The sequence below is a fragment of the Peromyscus leucopus genome, chromosome 8a (assembly GCF_004664715.2).
Source record: "Peromyscus leucopus breed LL Stock chromosome 8a, UCI_PerLeu_2.1, whole genome shotgun sequence".
Taxonomy (NCBI): Eukaryota; Metazoa; Chordata; class Mammalia; order Rodentia; family Cricetidae; genus Peromyscus; species Peromyscus leucopus.
In genome coordinates this window covers 43,353,061-43,367,559 of record NC_051085.1, presented here as the reverse complement: position 1 = coordinate 43,367,559, position 14,499 = coordinate 43,353,061, and the positions used below count along the sequence as shown (strand labels likewise).

At 40.6% G+C, this 14,499-nt stretch overlaps 1 protein-coding gene across 1 annotated transcript in view; it reads left to right on the top strand.

Annotated features, from left to right (window-relative positions):
• Window positions 1–14,499, top strand: part of LOC119086849 (nesprin-1-like) — a 191,335-nt gene that overhangs the window by 139,930 nt on the left and 36,906 nt on the right. Inside the window, 1 exon segment of the mRNA XM_037200369.1 lies at window positions 9,392–9,554. Within this exon segment, the coding sequence (XP_037056264.1) occupies window positions 9,392–9,554 (163 nt within the window).

Below are 14,499 nucleotides of genomic sequence, written 5' to 3'. Positions count from 1 at the left end.
CTACAATACCTAACTCCTTCTTTCTGAATTACTACATTGCCTGAGGTGACACTGTGCTCCTGCTGTTCCTATAAATGGCTCTTTCATTAACTTCAAATGAATTTAGGAGAGGGAGAGAGTGGTATCCAAACAAGAGAAGGTTCTTCATTTGGGGGCTTCCTGGGTCTTCCACCACCCATGGAGAAGGAGGAAAAGCCACTCCATCAATATTTGTAGTGTTCTTCCCTGTAGTAGGAAACACAAAGAGCTACCGCATCTCTGTTATGTGTTCAGCTAGTGGGGTGTGGGAGTGAGGCTGACCTTCATCCTTCTGCTTATATTCATAAAAATAAACTGCTTCCTTCTTGTAACTTTCTGCTTAGCCATAATATCGATCATAATGATGGGTGTCTCGTGTTTGGAGAGGCAGATTCTATTCTGTTCATTTTGTAGAGAGCCAGTATGAATAAAAGGGATCAAAGGAAAAACATCTGAGGGCCTTTGCCATCCATTCAAACACTAGTGCGACTTAAAGATGCACAGAGGTTATTTTATATTAAAAGAGGAACTCGTGATGGAGAGGCTTCATTTTAGGCATACCTTCCTTCATGTTGGGATGTCGATGCTTAGAGACAGCGTTGTCTATTGAATCATCGAGTATCAAAAGCCTGGTGCTGGGGTGTGCCTCAGTGGGAGAAGGCTTGAGTACCGTGCAAGGCCCTTTGTCTGTAAAGTAATTTGGGTGTCACAAAGACTAGTAGGCTCTGAGAATGAATGCCACCAGAGAGGGCCTCCTCCTTAGAGTATATGTTGGCAGTGCAGACATGGAAAGAAATTGGACAAAAACAGTAAGCTCCCTGCTCAGGGACATATAGGGAAGGAAATAATGTATCTCTCAACTGAAATCACCCTACAGCTGAAATGCACAACAGTTCTGAATCCCAATGTGATGTTTAGTCTCTCATCTCAGCCATGAAGATCATAATAAAATCTTATTTCCGAAGCAGAAATTGAAACCTCGTGTACTATAAATTCCCTTCTTAGAGAGACCTCCCACTGGGGCAACACCCTGGGGATTTTTGTGTGTGTCAGATTCTGACTCATGGACCGATGTGCTTGTCCGTATAACTGCTAAACTGGTTAAATTTCCTTCATGAATCTCAGCAATAATATGGGAAGGAAGATGCACTATGCCAAAAATACTTCAAATGGGCTTTAAACACAGTGCTGTTGTGGGCAGCTGGCTTAGTTTCTGCTCAGCTGTTAGCTAACAATACTTGGAAGATGATACTTTCCCGTCAAAGTCATCTTCATTTACAGAATGTCTGGGTGATTTTTCAGGTGAGAATTTTCTAGATATTGTTCTTTCGTATAAACAAACTTGAGTCAGCTGTGTGTTGATAAGAAATGGGTGCTTTGCTAAGAAGTTTATGACCATTTTTTAGAATCTCATGATGCAGATGCATTCCTGTGGGAAACTTTGGAATAGATACAGTGACCATTTCTAGGCACCACCTTTAGAATTAGAGCAGATCATAGGCTGGTCATCAACTTCCTCTGGAGTCTAAGGCCACACTGCATTTAGTCTGCCTTTCGGCTTCTCCCAGAAGACACTTGGCTATCACATTTGCTTTCTCTTTCCTTGTTTACTGTGTTCGGGCTTGGTGGACTTCCTCCACACCTGTCTTTAGCTGTAAGTTGCCAGCAGTATTATTCAGTTCTGTTATTCAGTCTCATTCATGACTCTCCCCCTTTCCAGCAAAACTGTTGATTCATGAAACAGAACAGAATCTGGCACATACTTTTGGAGGTTTTTTTTTAATTATATTTTTATTTATATATTTTGCACAGAGTGGAGGCAGGGGAATGCTACAATGTATGTGTGGAATTTAGAGAACAAATTGCTAGAGTGAGGAGTTCTCTTCTTCACGGAATGGATTCAGATCATCAAAGGCTCGGTAGCTGCCTTTACCTGCTAAGTAATCTCACTACTCCCCACCCCCAGCCCCCAACCCCACCCCCGGGAACCTTTATTTCCTTTATTTTCTGAGACAAGGATTCATTTAGCCCAGGCTGGCCTTGAACTCCACAGGAAGTCAAGAATGATCTTGAACTTCTGATCCTCCTGCCTCCACCTTCCTCGTGGTGCCGAGATTACAGTCAGGGACCACCATGCCCTACTTACACCATACTGAGAACCAAACTCAAGGTTTCATGCCTCCTAGGAAAGCACTCTACCAACTAAGCTACATTACCAGCCCATGCTTTGTACATTTTTCATCTTTCTTATATGCTTTGTGCAAAAATTTTGAAAATTCCCCAAATTCACGAAATAAAGTTTCCTGAAATTCTATCAAAGGAATTTTTTTTAAAAAAATTATCTTAAAAGTGTTATTTTTGATCACCTTGTATCATATTTTTTAAGTGGACAAAGGTTTTGTATATATGAGGTGGAGATGAGTATTTCCTCATTATTTTCTATGATCAAATAGTCTATTAAAAAGTGGCTATCAAACCATTTCCCACAGTCTCCTGCCTCCCTTCCCCAGCAACCCCTTAGACCCGCTACTCATACCACTGAGCTGGCAGAGGGGTCCGAAGACAGGGGGAATCTGCTTCCATTTGCTGCTGCCATCTGCAGCTCTTGTGAAGGTTTTGCTCGTAGTTTTGCACACAGCTAGTTCCTCTTTTCCTGTAGCTTTTGCTGTTATAGCTAGGAATCCACAGGAAAAGGTGACCGTCCTCATGGAACAGTGGAGTGTCTGCAGTCGTCACGGTTTCTGCCGCCCTTTCTTTAGACCTGTAACCTGCTCCTCCTGGCAGATTACACTGAGCTTCTTCTCCCTTCTTACCCTCGTGGCCTACATTCCAGGAGATCAAGCCTGGCACATGCTCATGAATGTGGGTTTTATTTAGAAACATGACCACTTGTGACTGCCCAGTGTCATGTTAACAGACAGGCAACCAGCACCATTTGTCTACCAAGAGCATTTTCATACTTCTAGCATAGACAAGGGGAGAAACTCTCTCTTTACCCAGGAAGGACTGAGCCTTCTGCTCTGCAGAGCCTGGCTTTTGCAAGTGGAAGCTTCATGGTGGTGGCAGAGGACTTGCGTGCCCTGAGGATGGCAGAGGACGGCAGTGTGGACGCAGAGCTCCCAGAATGTGACTGCGATGTCACCAGGCAGGCATCTTCTTGAGTGTCTTCTATTGGGCATAGCTTTAGAGTTACGTGGAGCTCATGGGATAGACACTAGGCTGCTTAATGCAGAATGTTTCAAGCCGATGTTAATGAGTAGCATTAGGAGACTGTAGGCCATGGACGCTGAAGAGTTCTTTGTTGGTTCATTTTCTCATTTCTCTACTGGGCATGTGCTGGAGGTTGATCAGCTCGGTATTTTAGTTGTGTTTGGACCATATGTTTCATGCAAGCATCATGGCTCCAGCAGAGAGGCCCAGACAGGAACATGATTGAGATAATGATTCAGCAAGGCCACTCTCTGCTAGCTAAAGGGTTCACAGCTTTGCAGCCAAGAGCTTTCTCTATAGTAAATAAAGCGTGTTTCCGGGATGTGGAGGAGGACTTTCCTATCAGAGAAAAATTGTTTCTATTTTTCTTGGTTGATTACATTAGACTGTTTATGTATACGGTCTTACAAAAAATACAGATACTATAATTTAGATCTAAAAATAGTAATTATTGTTTAGTGTAAATATTGAGTATAAAAATTATTTAAAATAACAATAATACCTTTGGTGGTCTAGTGGTTAGGATTCAGAGTTCTTCCATATGATAGGGATCTTTATTTAAGTTTTTAAAATGTTCTTCTTTTATTATTGTCTCACCCTTGAATTAATTCTCATAGGTGGGTGGGATTTACTAATAGAAATTTTGGTTCTATTATATTCAGAATCTGTTTTGGGTTGTGGATATACTAATTATTTGAAGGAAAGTATGTATATTATACATTAAATATATAAGTGTGTATGTAATTACACATATTCATCTGTTCATTTGTGTGGTAGTGTTAATGTGATGGGCAATTGAAATTCAGTAGTATGGTGCTTTTCAAGAATGTCAAAAGTCTGAGGTATGCTTTGGACTGAAAGAACACACATAAACTGTAAGGACTTACAAATTAATCATGCTTGTTAAACCCTGCACATGTACATCATATGCAGGCATCTATGTTGAATTGAAACCCTGAATGCTATCCAAAGGAATGTTGCCCAAGTTTCTTGCTTTCTTACAATAAGTAAATAAATGAATATTCTGACACTTTAAAGATTTCTTTCAAAGAAATAATGCAGAAAAAAATGAGACATTTCTTCTGTGCAGGAATGGCCCCTGAAAATATCAAATTTAATAAGCTATTACAAATAAATGAGGCTTTAAAGTCCACTTCCTCCATGCTCCCCCCTGCTCCCCCCAATGTACATATAATGTATTATGTAATTTGTAAGGGAATACACTTTTTTGAAAATTATGAAGGAGAACCACTTAAGGGTTCACCCATTGACTTTACTAAATTTATATTAGTTTGAAAGAGGAAGTTGTTCCTAATGGACTATATGAACAAGCATTTCCGTGTCACGATGCCCTTGACACACTAACCACACTGCCTTGGACCTCATTCAATATTTTACAGGATCCAAATCCTTTTTACTAACTTTGCTGGCCCGATAGAATATTATTTACTCACATCCTTTTGTGCTTTGGATATTTGATCATATTTGCGATCTTTGAGTAAAAAGAATCAACTAATTTTAGATCATTTGATAATGGAAACATTCATTATCAAATAGGTTTTGAAGGTAGAAATGTTAGTTGAAAGTCTTTTACTTAGAATACTAGTTATTAGTGCTCAGGCATTTAAAAATAATATTCAATTGTGTATAAAACACTGAGTGTGGTAGTGGGAGGAATCCAAATGTAGATATTGATAGTTCTAGCTTCCTGAAGAACTGCTATGGAGAAGAAGGCCAACTTAGACACAGATGGTACCAGTCAGTAAAAGCAGGATGTGGAGAAAGCCGGTAGTACAGCCTCCAGAGAACTCTAACGACATTGTGAAGTAGTGATAAAATTCCACTCCAAAACACAGTTGGCATCTAACCCTGCCAAACCCCAACAAGGAAAGCTGGCCACGTGAGAGGGGAGGGAAGCCATTCCTCCAGGTCTACCTTCAGGACAGACTTTCTTCAGTCTTCTACCAGTGGGACCATCGGTAGTCAAAGGCATTAAGTTCAATTCTGTGTTCATGCTGTGGTCACTCACAGGATGCATTCCCTGCGACCTGCATCAGCAACCATTCTAAAGTTGTCATTCATTAATTACCCACATGAATTTTGTCTTATGAATGACAGACACATGGATGGATGAGTTTTGAAAGTGCTTGGGAATATTCAAGGGCAGTACTATGAAATGCCCAAGAGCATCAAGTTTGACTACTGCTCATAAAGCTAATTAAGGAATTCTTTTCTTGAATAAAATTATGAGTTGTGATTAAAAAAAAGCACCGTATTTTAACCCTTTATCAAAAGAATGGGTTGGCAATATGAACATACATGTTCTTAAGTACATTTTTTCCCAAAAGAAAATGTTCTAAGATACCTCACCTGAGAGTACTTTTAGAAGCTACAATGTTATTACATATAGATATTAGAAGCAAACGCTTGTAATTATCACTTGCACATCCTAGCTAGCATGTATAGCTGACCATCTCTTTTTGAAAATTAGTGTTCATTTTGCTTTCTAAAATTAAAATATAGTTATGTCATTTCCCCTTCCCTTTCTTCCATCCAAATCCTCTCATGTGTTTCCCTTACTCTCTCTCTCTCAAATTCATGCTCACAACACACACACACACACACACACACACACACACACACACACACACACACACGCACACACACACACACACACACATTCCTAAACATATAAATACAACCTGTTCAATCCACGTACTGTTACATGTATCTATATGATGTCAAGGCTAACCATTTAATATTGAATGACCAGTTACAGTGAGGGGCTGTTCCCTAAACAAGACCTGGACAAGGATGAGGCCAATAGACACGCTAGAATGGAAGAGGAAAATCTCATGGAACTCCAGCCCTAGATAAAGAACCAAGGCAGCTAAGGAATGTGAGAGGAGGCTAAAAATCCTTCACATAAACACTTGTGTGATGGTGCTTTGAGGACAGTCCCAAGAAATGTAACTGTGCCATCAGGATTAGTTTCATTTGAGAGAGGCGTTCTGATTTATTGAAACTGTGATGGTAGAAGCGATAGCTGCCATCAATTTTAAAAAAACTAAAAGTAAATCGACATGCTAAAAGTATTTTGATGGTGAAAGAAGTCTCTAGGACGGTGACTTCTTTGGGTCTGAGAAAGGTAGAAAGTCACCTGAGGTGGGTGTGGAAGGAGCTGAGAGCTGTAGCTGTAGCTGAGAGCACCTTGGGGTGATTCTGTACTCTATCTAGAGAACGACTTATTTAGCATGATGGGGCATCCGAGGGTAAGTTCTGAATCACAGAGAACATTCTATTGACGATCTGCTTTTAGATTGTCTAACATCTCCAGTCTTAGACCTCATGTAGCTCTTGACATTCTTTCTCAGGAAGATACCTCTTCAGTGAGGCCACCTTGACATGGAAACATTTTCTTTATCTGCTTATCTGATTACGTACATGAAGAGCAATTCCTGTAAAGTCCCCCATGCTTCCTGATCCAGCAGGAGATGGTCTACACTGAGAACTGAGCTTTAAAAAAAGAGCTATGACAAAAAAAAAAAGCCAACAACAATAGCTCCTGTACTCCTTGTAACCACCAGCCCACTCTGTAGTCTATGGACAGTCCGTCTGACTAGACTCTTAGTGGGGACTTCAGTCATGTGATAAACATGAAGTTGAGGCACAATCTCTTCCCATCCCAACCTTGTGCTCACACTCTGCCCACCTGGAGAAAGTTGTTTTCAGAACTGCTTCGGTTGTGCTCTTGAGATGTCTCCTCTGTGCCCTTGTTTTGTGGTTTATATGTATCTGTACATTTCTCCTCCTTTTCCTCTGTATTGGCTTCTTTTTCTACCTCCTTATAAGTACATGATAAGGTTATTCCCCATGATGAACTATGTTCATTATGTACTTAAAAAAATAGATCCTTCTAGAAGATCCATGGCTTATGTCCTCACCTTTATTGCCTACTTTTTTCAAGTAATTAATTACAAGACTAAACAGATGTGGCACCAGGGTCTGTGGATTGTAGCATGATTATTGTTTACTTAACAGATAATATCCACTTATAAGTGAGTACATACCATGTTTGTCTTTCTGGGTCTGGACTACCTCACTCAGGATGATATTTGCTAGTTCTATCCACTTGTCTGCAAATTTCATGGTGTCATTTTTTTAACAGCCAAGTTAATACTTCTTTGTGTAAATGTACTGCCTTTTCCTTATCAGTTCTTTGATTGAGGGACATCTAGGTTGTTTCCAGTTTCTAGGTCTTATGAATAAAACTGCTATGAACATAGTTGAGCAAGTGTCCTTGTGGCAGTCACTGAGCCTGTATGAATCTGAGCTAGGTCCTCAGCAAATATGTTATAGTTGTGTAGCTTGGTGTTCTTTCAGGACACCTAACAGTGGGAATAGGGGCAGGGTGTCTCTGACTCTTTTGCCTACTCTTGGGACCCTTTTCCTCCTACTGTGTTGCATTGTCCAGCCTCCATGTGATGGTCTATGCCTCATCTTGTAGCATTCCATCCTGTGTTCTGTTTATATCCCTGGGAGGCCTGTTCTTTTCTGAAGGAAAATGGAGGAGGAGTCCATGTGGGGGAGTAGGGGGGATGGGAAGAGTGGAAGCAGGGAAAACTGGTTGGGATGTAATGCATTAAGAGAGGAAGAGAAGGCTCAGTGGTTAAGAGCACTTGCTGCTATTCCAGAGGACCTGGGTTTGATTCTTAGAACCCACATACATCAGAGGCTCAAAACTGCCTCGAACTCCAGCTCCAGGGAATCTATAGTCTTCCACACTCTTCAGGCATTTACATGAGTATGGTGCACACTCTTATAATTATTTACATCTCTTTATCAAAAGCATCCTAAGTAGCTTAAATGTTCCTGTTTTATATATCCAACCCCTGAATGAAGCGCTCACTCAGAGCCTGCAGAGTCCTTCTGGCTATTAAACAGGAGACCCTCCCTTCAGTCCTCCTCATACTGTTTACAAGGCTGTGTAACACAGCAGTGGTTCCCAAATGTCAGCATTCATCAGAACCGTAGTATTTAAACTCCTTTTTCTATAGCCTTAATCCCTGGAGATTCTGAGTCCTTAGGCCTGGAATGGGGGAGTCTGAAATGATTCCAGACAAACCTGGTACAAGCACCTGTTCAAACTGACTGACACCCCTCCATGAGCGTCCCGTCTTTGGTCTAATTATACGTTCCAGGTCTTCTACCTTCTTAAAAAAATCCCTGTGTGTGTGTGTGTGTGTGTGTGTGTGTGTGTGTGTGAGAGAGAGAGAGAGAGAGAGAGAGAGAGAGACAGACAGACAGACAGACAGACAGAGAGTGAGATTGACATCAGCTGTTTTCCTCAGTTATCTTCTACCTTTTCAAGATAGTGTCTCTCCCTCAACCTGGAGTCCGCCTCTTCAGCTAGGCTGACTGGCTGACATGCCTCAGGGGTCCTGCTCACTCAGTCTTTGCAACACTGAGATTTACAGGCCCAGGTTACCTCACCTGGATTTTCCTATGGTGCTAAGGATCAAAACTCAGGTCACTTTACTAACTGAGACATCTCCCTAGTCCCCTGCTTCATTTCTGACTATTGTTTCTTTAGTTCTCCTTTAAGAAACTTTAAAAAAAATTCGTTTTTTTTTTCTCAATCAATACTCATTTGAAGCTTCCACTCTATGCTGACCAATTTAATCAATGGTACAATCTCATTCCCCACTCCTAGACCTGAAGACGGCATTCTGTACATTTTTGTGAGGGCCCTCAAGAGCCCTGCAAACCTGTTTCTCCTAGGTTATTCCTCTTCCTGAAAGTATAAATTGTGTTATTCATAGGATTGACTTGTGTGAAGGCCGTGGGGTGGCTGTCACATTTACATTATTATGACTGTTTTGAGTCTAGTAGTCATAAATATTTGCAGAATGTTCTCCTTCTCTGAGCAGTCTACATTAGCCCACTTATTTAAACTTTATAGATCCTTGTATAGTCTATAAAATTCCTTTTTATAAAATGAGGGAACAAGACACCCAGCAGAGTCACACTGCCCAGAAGGAACTGAGCCAGGATGGACCTGCAGGACAATTTAGCTCTAGGCCTATCCATCATTCACCTCTGCACATGAAGACAGCATGAACAGGGCCTTTCACCATCTCTGTTTTCACTTCTCTGCCCACAGGGTGAAGAAGCTAAAGGAGACCCTGGTGGCCGTGCAGCAGCTGGATAAGAACATGGGCAGTCTGAGGACCTGGCTGGCCCACATCGAATCAGAGCTGGCCAAGCCCATAGTCTACGACTCCTGTAACTCAGAAGAAATCCAGAGGAAGCTGAGTGAGCAGCAGGTAGGATTGCTAAGCCATAGAGTACATGTCCTCTTGGCCAGGATAATGAGGTGGGTGCAAGATGTTGCCTTGGGATAAAAGATCGGGGGGGAGTTAGACAGGATTGGCAATGAAGGGGGAGCTTTGTGTAGGAGAGTGGTGGGGGCAGATGGGTTCTGTATCATTGCAGAATTGACTGAAAAGACTCGTGTGCTGTCCTGGTGTTAGTGTCGTTGGTACTCCAGGGGGAAGCAATCTAATACAACGCAGGGGAATCCAAACCGTCCCCTAATGGTTTCCTTCTCTGCGAGCCCGCCACTGAAGACTTAGAAAGAAGCCCTGCACTTACTGTAGGGTGTTTAAGAAAGACTACAGTGCAGATTGAGGGCTTTCAGGACTCAAATAATTCTGTCCCGTGAGGAGGACTGTGCGATCTTCAGATAGTAATGCCACCTTCATGTATACAGGAAGGGCAGCACATCTCCCTGACATGAAATACGTAACCCAGAAAAGCAAAGGAGGATGTCCCTGAACACACGAGCAGAGGGGACTTTGTTTCCACCCCCTCCCCTTTTTTATTCTTACTAACTGTACTGGACTCCAGCTGCCAGCCATGAACGTGTTACCCTATGTCTTCATTGAGAATCTTACCCAGGGTTTGCTTTCCTCTGTTAGCAATTACACCATGGTAGCCAAGCTGTTGGGCTTAAAAATACAAAAGAGAAAATTCTTTTCAAATCCTACAAGATAATTAACACATTTATTTGGGGGCTGGGGGGAGGAATAATGGCTGATAATCCTTACTGACATTTGGCTATAGGCTGGAAACTACTCTAAGCCTACATGTTTATTAAATTATTTATTTTATTTTTGAAATGATAATTACATTATTTCCCTCTCTCCTTTTTTCTCTCCAAACCCTCCTTCATACCCCCTTGATCTCTTTCAAATTCTTGACCTTTTTTTCATTAATTGTTGTTACATGCATATATGTATATTCATATATATTTCTAAATATCATCTGTATAATGTTACATACACACACACACACACACACACACACACACACACACACGTTTTAAGGCCTGGCCATTTGGTATTGGATAACCAATTGGTCTACTCTTCCCTGAAGAGGATTATTTCTCCCACCCTCAGTGTTCCTTACTTGCTTGTAGTTCTTTGTGTAGGGGTGAAGCCTCAAGTCCTTTTCCAGTTCACCTGAACATACCTGTTATTGTTCTCTGTGTTTGGCCCATGTTTCATCAGTCATGGTGATGAGATTGTGGGTGTAGCTTCTTACATTGCTAGGAGACACAATCTCACAGCAAACTCCCTGATCCTTTGGCTTTTACAATCTTTCCACCCCCTCTTTTAAAATGACTCCTGAGCCTTGGGTGTGGGAGTTGTTTTGTGGGTGTGTTCATTAGGACTGGGGTCTACAACTCCACATTGGATTAACATATTTAATTTTTTTACAAACACTATACACTAGTTAGAATAGATGCTAAAGTACAGTCCTAGATACCAGGTTTATTATTTATTATTTTTTGTTCCTTGACATTTTCACACATGTATGAGCTGACTTTTGGTGTTGGGTTTTATACTAAAGTTATCATTGCTTTAAAAACATTTTTGCTGAGACATTTTTTTAACTTTTTATAAGATTAGTGTCCTCTGTGAGTGATGTTTGAGATTTTGATGATTGTATTGGGAGGGTCTTGGCTGGCTTTCAGTGCCCCCCCATTCTCATGGAGAACATGGTAAGGTATGTATCAGGGATGAGAAATGAAGGCTAATGACCAGTGTTGTTGACCTATTCTTAACTAGATGCTGGTAGACAAGAGCCTCTAGTATTTAAGAAAGCCTCTTCCATGAAGGGAAAGACCATAGTTAATAGGGTAAATAAAATGAAAAAGGAAGAAACAACAAAAAATATTGTGTATGTATGTATGTATGTATGTAAGATTTTTTTTAAAAACTCAAGGAAATGAGAAGTTTTACATTAAAAACAATAGATACTGTTTTTTCCCAAAAGGAACATTCAGAATTGATCCTCTCCCACAACATAAAATAAAAAAGATTAAAAACATGAAAAATAGGCAATAAAGACAATAAAATTAAAGAGTTAATGTCTAAATCTCAAAATCCAATGCAATTATTTGATAATAGTCATCAAAAGCCTTTTTCAATGAAGGAGTAAATTATTAATTATTCAAAGTATTACTACAAAAAAATCCCAAGTGGAAATCACACACTTCCAGATCATAATGATCTGATATAAATGCCTAGAAAAATTAGAAACACTCAAAATCATCCCAGACTTTTCACATTAGGCATTGTCATAACAAACAGATAAACAGAATATGGATGAAGCCTCAGACTTAAAAAGGCATCTGCCATCTCCCAGCATGCGCTTGGGCCAGGAAACAACAGTCCACTGCAGTCCAGAGGCTGAGAAAATAGTTTATGATGTGCAGTTGTAGACCCTCTCACTACATACAATCAAATTTGCCTCTGATTCATACATTTAGGAAGGCTACCTACACTAATAAGTAAAGAAATAAAAAATAATAACATCAGTGGAGGAGGAAGAATTGCATGTTACTGACCTATAATAAAATGAAATCTAGGGCCAGACATGGTGGTGCATGCCTTTAATACACAGGAGGCAGAAGCAGGTGTTTTCTGTGAGTTCTAGGCCAACCCTGGTCTACATAGTGAGTTCTGGGTCAGCCAGGGCTACACAATAAGACCCTGTCTCAAAATTAAACAAATAAATGAAATCTTGTCATTTTCAGGGGAATGAATAGAACTGAAGAACTTAATATTAAAGGAGATAATGCTCTTACATGTGTGGTTTAAAAATAAAAGTCATCTACCGCTGGGTGGTGGCGGCAGCAGCAGCAGCAGCAGCAGCAGCGCACGCCTTTAATCCCAGCACTCGGGAGGCAGAGGCAGGTGGATCTCTATGAGTTCGAGGCCAGCTTGGTCTACAGAGCGAGATCCAGGACAGGCACCAAAACTACACAAAGAAACCCTGTCTCAAAAAAAAAAAAAAAAGTAATCTAGAATATTAAATAGTGATTACTGGGGCTTGGGAAGTGGGCTTTGATCAAGGCATACCTGATATGTACTGAGATAACACCCTAAGCCTATTAGTCAGCACAATGGTCATACATATTCAACATAAATAATTTTTAAAGGTAAATCTCAGGTGAGGGTGTAGATCAGTTATAGTCCTGCAGCCCGATAAGCACTGTTTAGGATAGAGCTAGGTCTCAGAGGCCTAGCAGGGGAATTGCCAAACAGGAAGACAGTGGAACTGGGTTCCCCCCAGAGAAGTTAAATTAATGCTTATTATAAACAAGTACTATACATTCGAGGGAGAGAGGATTGTTAACTCCAGAAAAACCAGAGCACATGGGGGAAAAAATGAAGTACAGCCATAGCATACTTTGTTGCTCAAATGTGAAAAATCCTGAGTAAGCCTAATCACAAAAGCGATGGTTACCTTTTCTGTGAGCTGTGCTATGAGCCTGGTGACTATGAGGCTCAGTCCTTCCCTACTGCAGAACTGTCTGTATCGAAAGTAGAAAGATGAAGGGGGGAAGATGGCCGTATACACATGATATAGCAAAGTACACATCAGGAGAGAGCTCCATGGGAAGGAGGTGGCTGCCTCTGGAAGAAGAGCTGGGGCCTGAAAGAGCCCAGCCTCCATCAGAGCCTTTTAGTACTTTCTTACTTGGTTGTAATAGATATGTATCTTCTCAATTAAATTTAAAATTACAGTTTTAAAACCGTGTTACAGGTGGCAGTGTAATTAGCCATTTTCATTCTCATAGTCCTTATTTATAGAGCACTGAATATTAAAATTCCCACCACAAGGGTTTGATTCTAAAGTTAATGAGAAAAGTTCTGAGCACAATTCCCAGCACAAAGTACCTTTTAATTTTTAACTAAAACATTATTATTGCTGCATATGTATATTGGGGTATGTATGCACATGTGCAACTCTCTCTCTCTCTCTCTCTCTCTCTCTCTCTGTGTGTGTGTGTGTGTGTGTGTGTGTGTGTGTGTGTGTGTGTATAGAGTCATCCATGGAAGATGACCCTGTGGAGTTGGTTCTGTCTTCCTACCTTTCTACCTTTGCACATGTTCCCACCATCACACTCAGGTAGTCAGGCTTGCTCAGCAGGCCATCTCTCTGGCCCCAGCACCTTTTATTTTAATCATTTTAGTTTTGCCGTGGTTTATGTTTTGGTGGGAAATGTTTGGAAATGATTCTGTGATGATTGGACCACTTGGGATTTATGTTTTAAAGGATCCACTAAAAAGTCATCTGTCTCTAAAGGAGAAAATTCTGACAGACATTTCATGGCAGAAATTAAGTTGTTAAGAAGTGCATTTTCTTCTGTCTCCCTGTGTGCAATTTCTCTGGCCAATGTTCTTAATTCTTCCAGTCTCACTTTGGGGAAGCTACAGTTTATATACAGACTTGTGGTGACTAGAAAACACTTGCCCAGATTTCTCTGTGTTCTAGCTGAAGAACTAAATTCAATGATGCCGTAAATGATTCAAGACCTTATCACCAGTTGAAGTTTAAACCAACACTAAATTCTATTCCATCTTAGGGTACTTATGGAGGATCTTAAAGTCATTCACACCTTATGATTGCTTTGCTATTTTAAAATCTTTTGAATATTTGGGGGGAACTGCACACAATGCCATGCTTTAAGTGTTTGAATTATGTTTAGGGAGTTGAGGCTGATTTTAAATATATACCCCAACTCTTTGAATTTGCCTAGTGATCTCATCCACAGAAATGTCCTTATCTTTATATTTAAGCAAATATTCAGTTAAGTTTTTGTTATATTTCAAGTTTTTTTTTTTTTTTTTTTAGGTTTTTTGAATCAGGGTTTCCCTGTGTAGCTTTGCGCATTTCCTAGATCTCGCTCTGTAGACT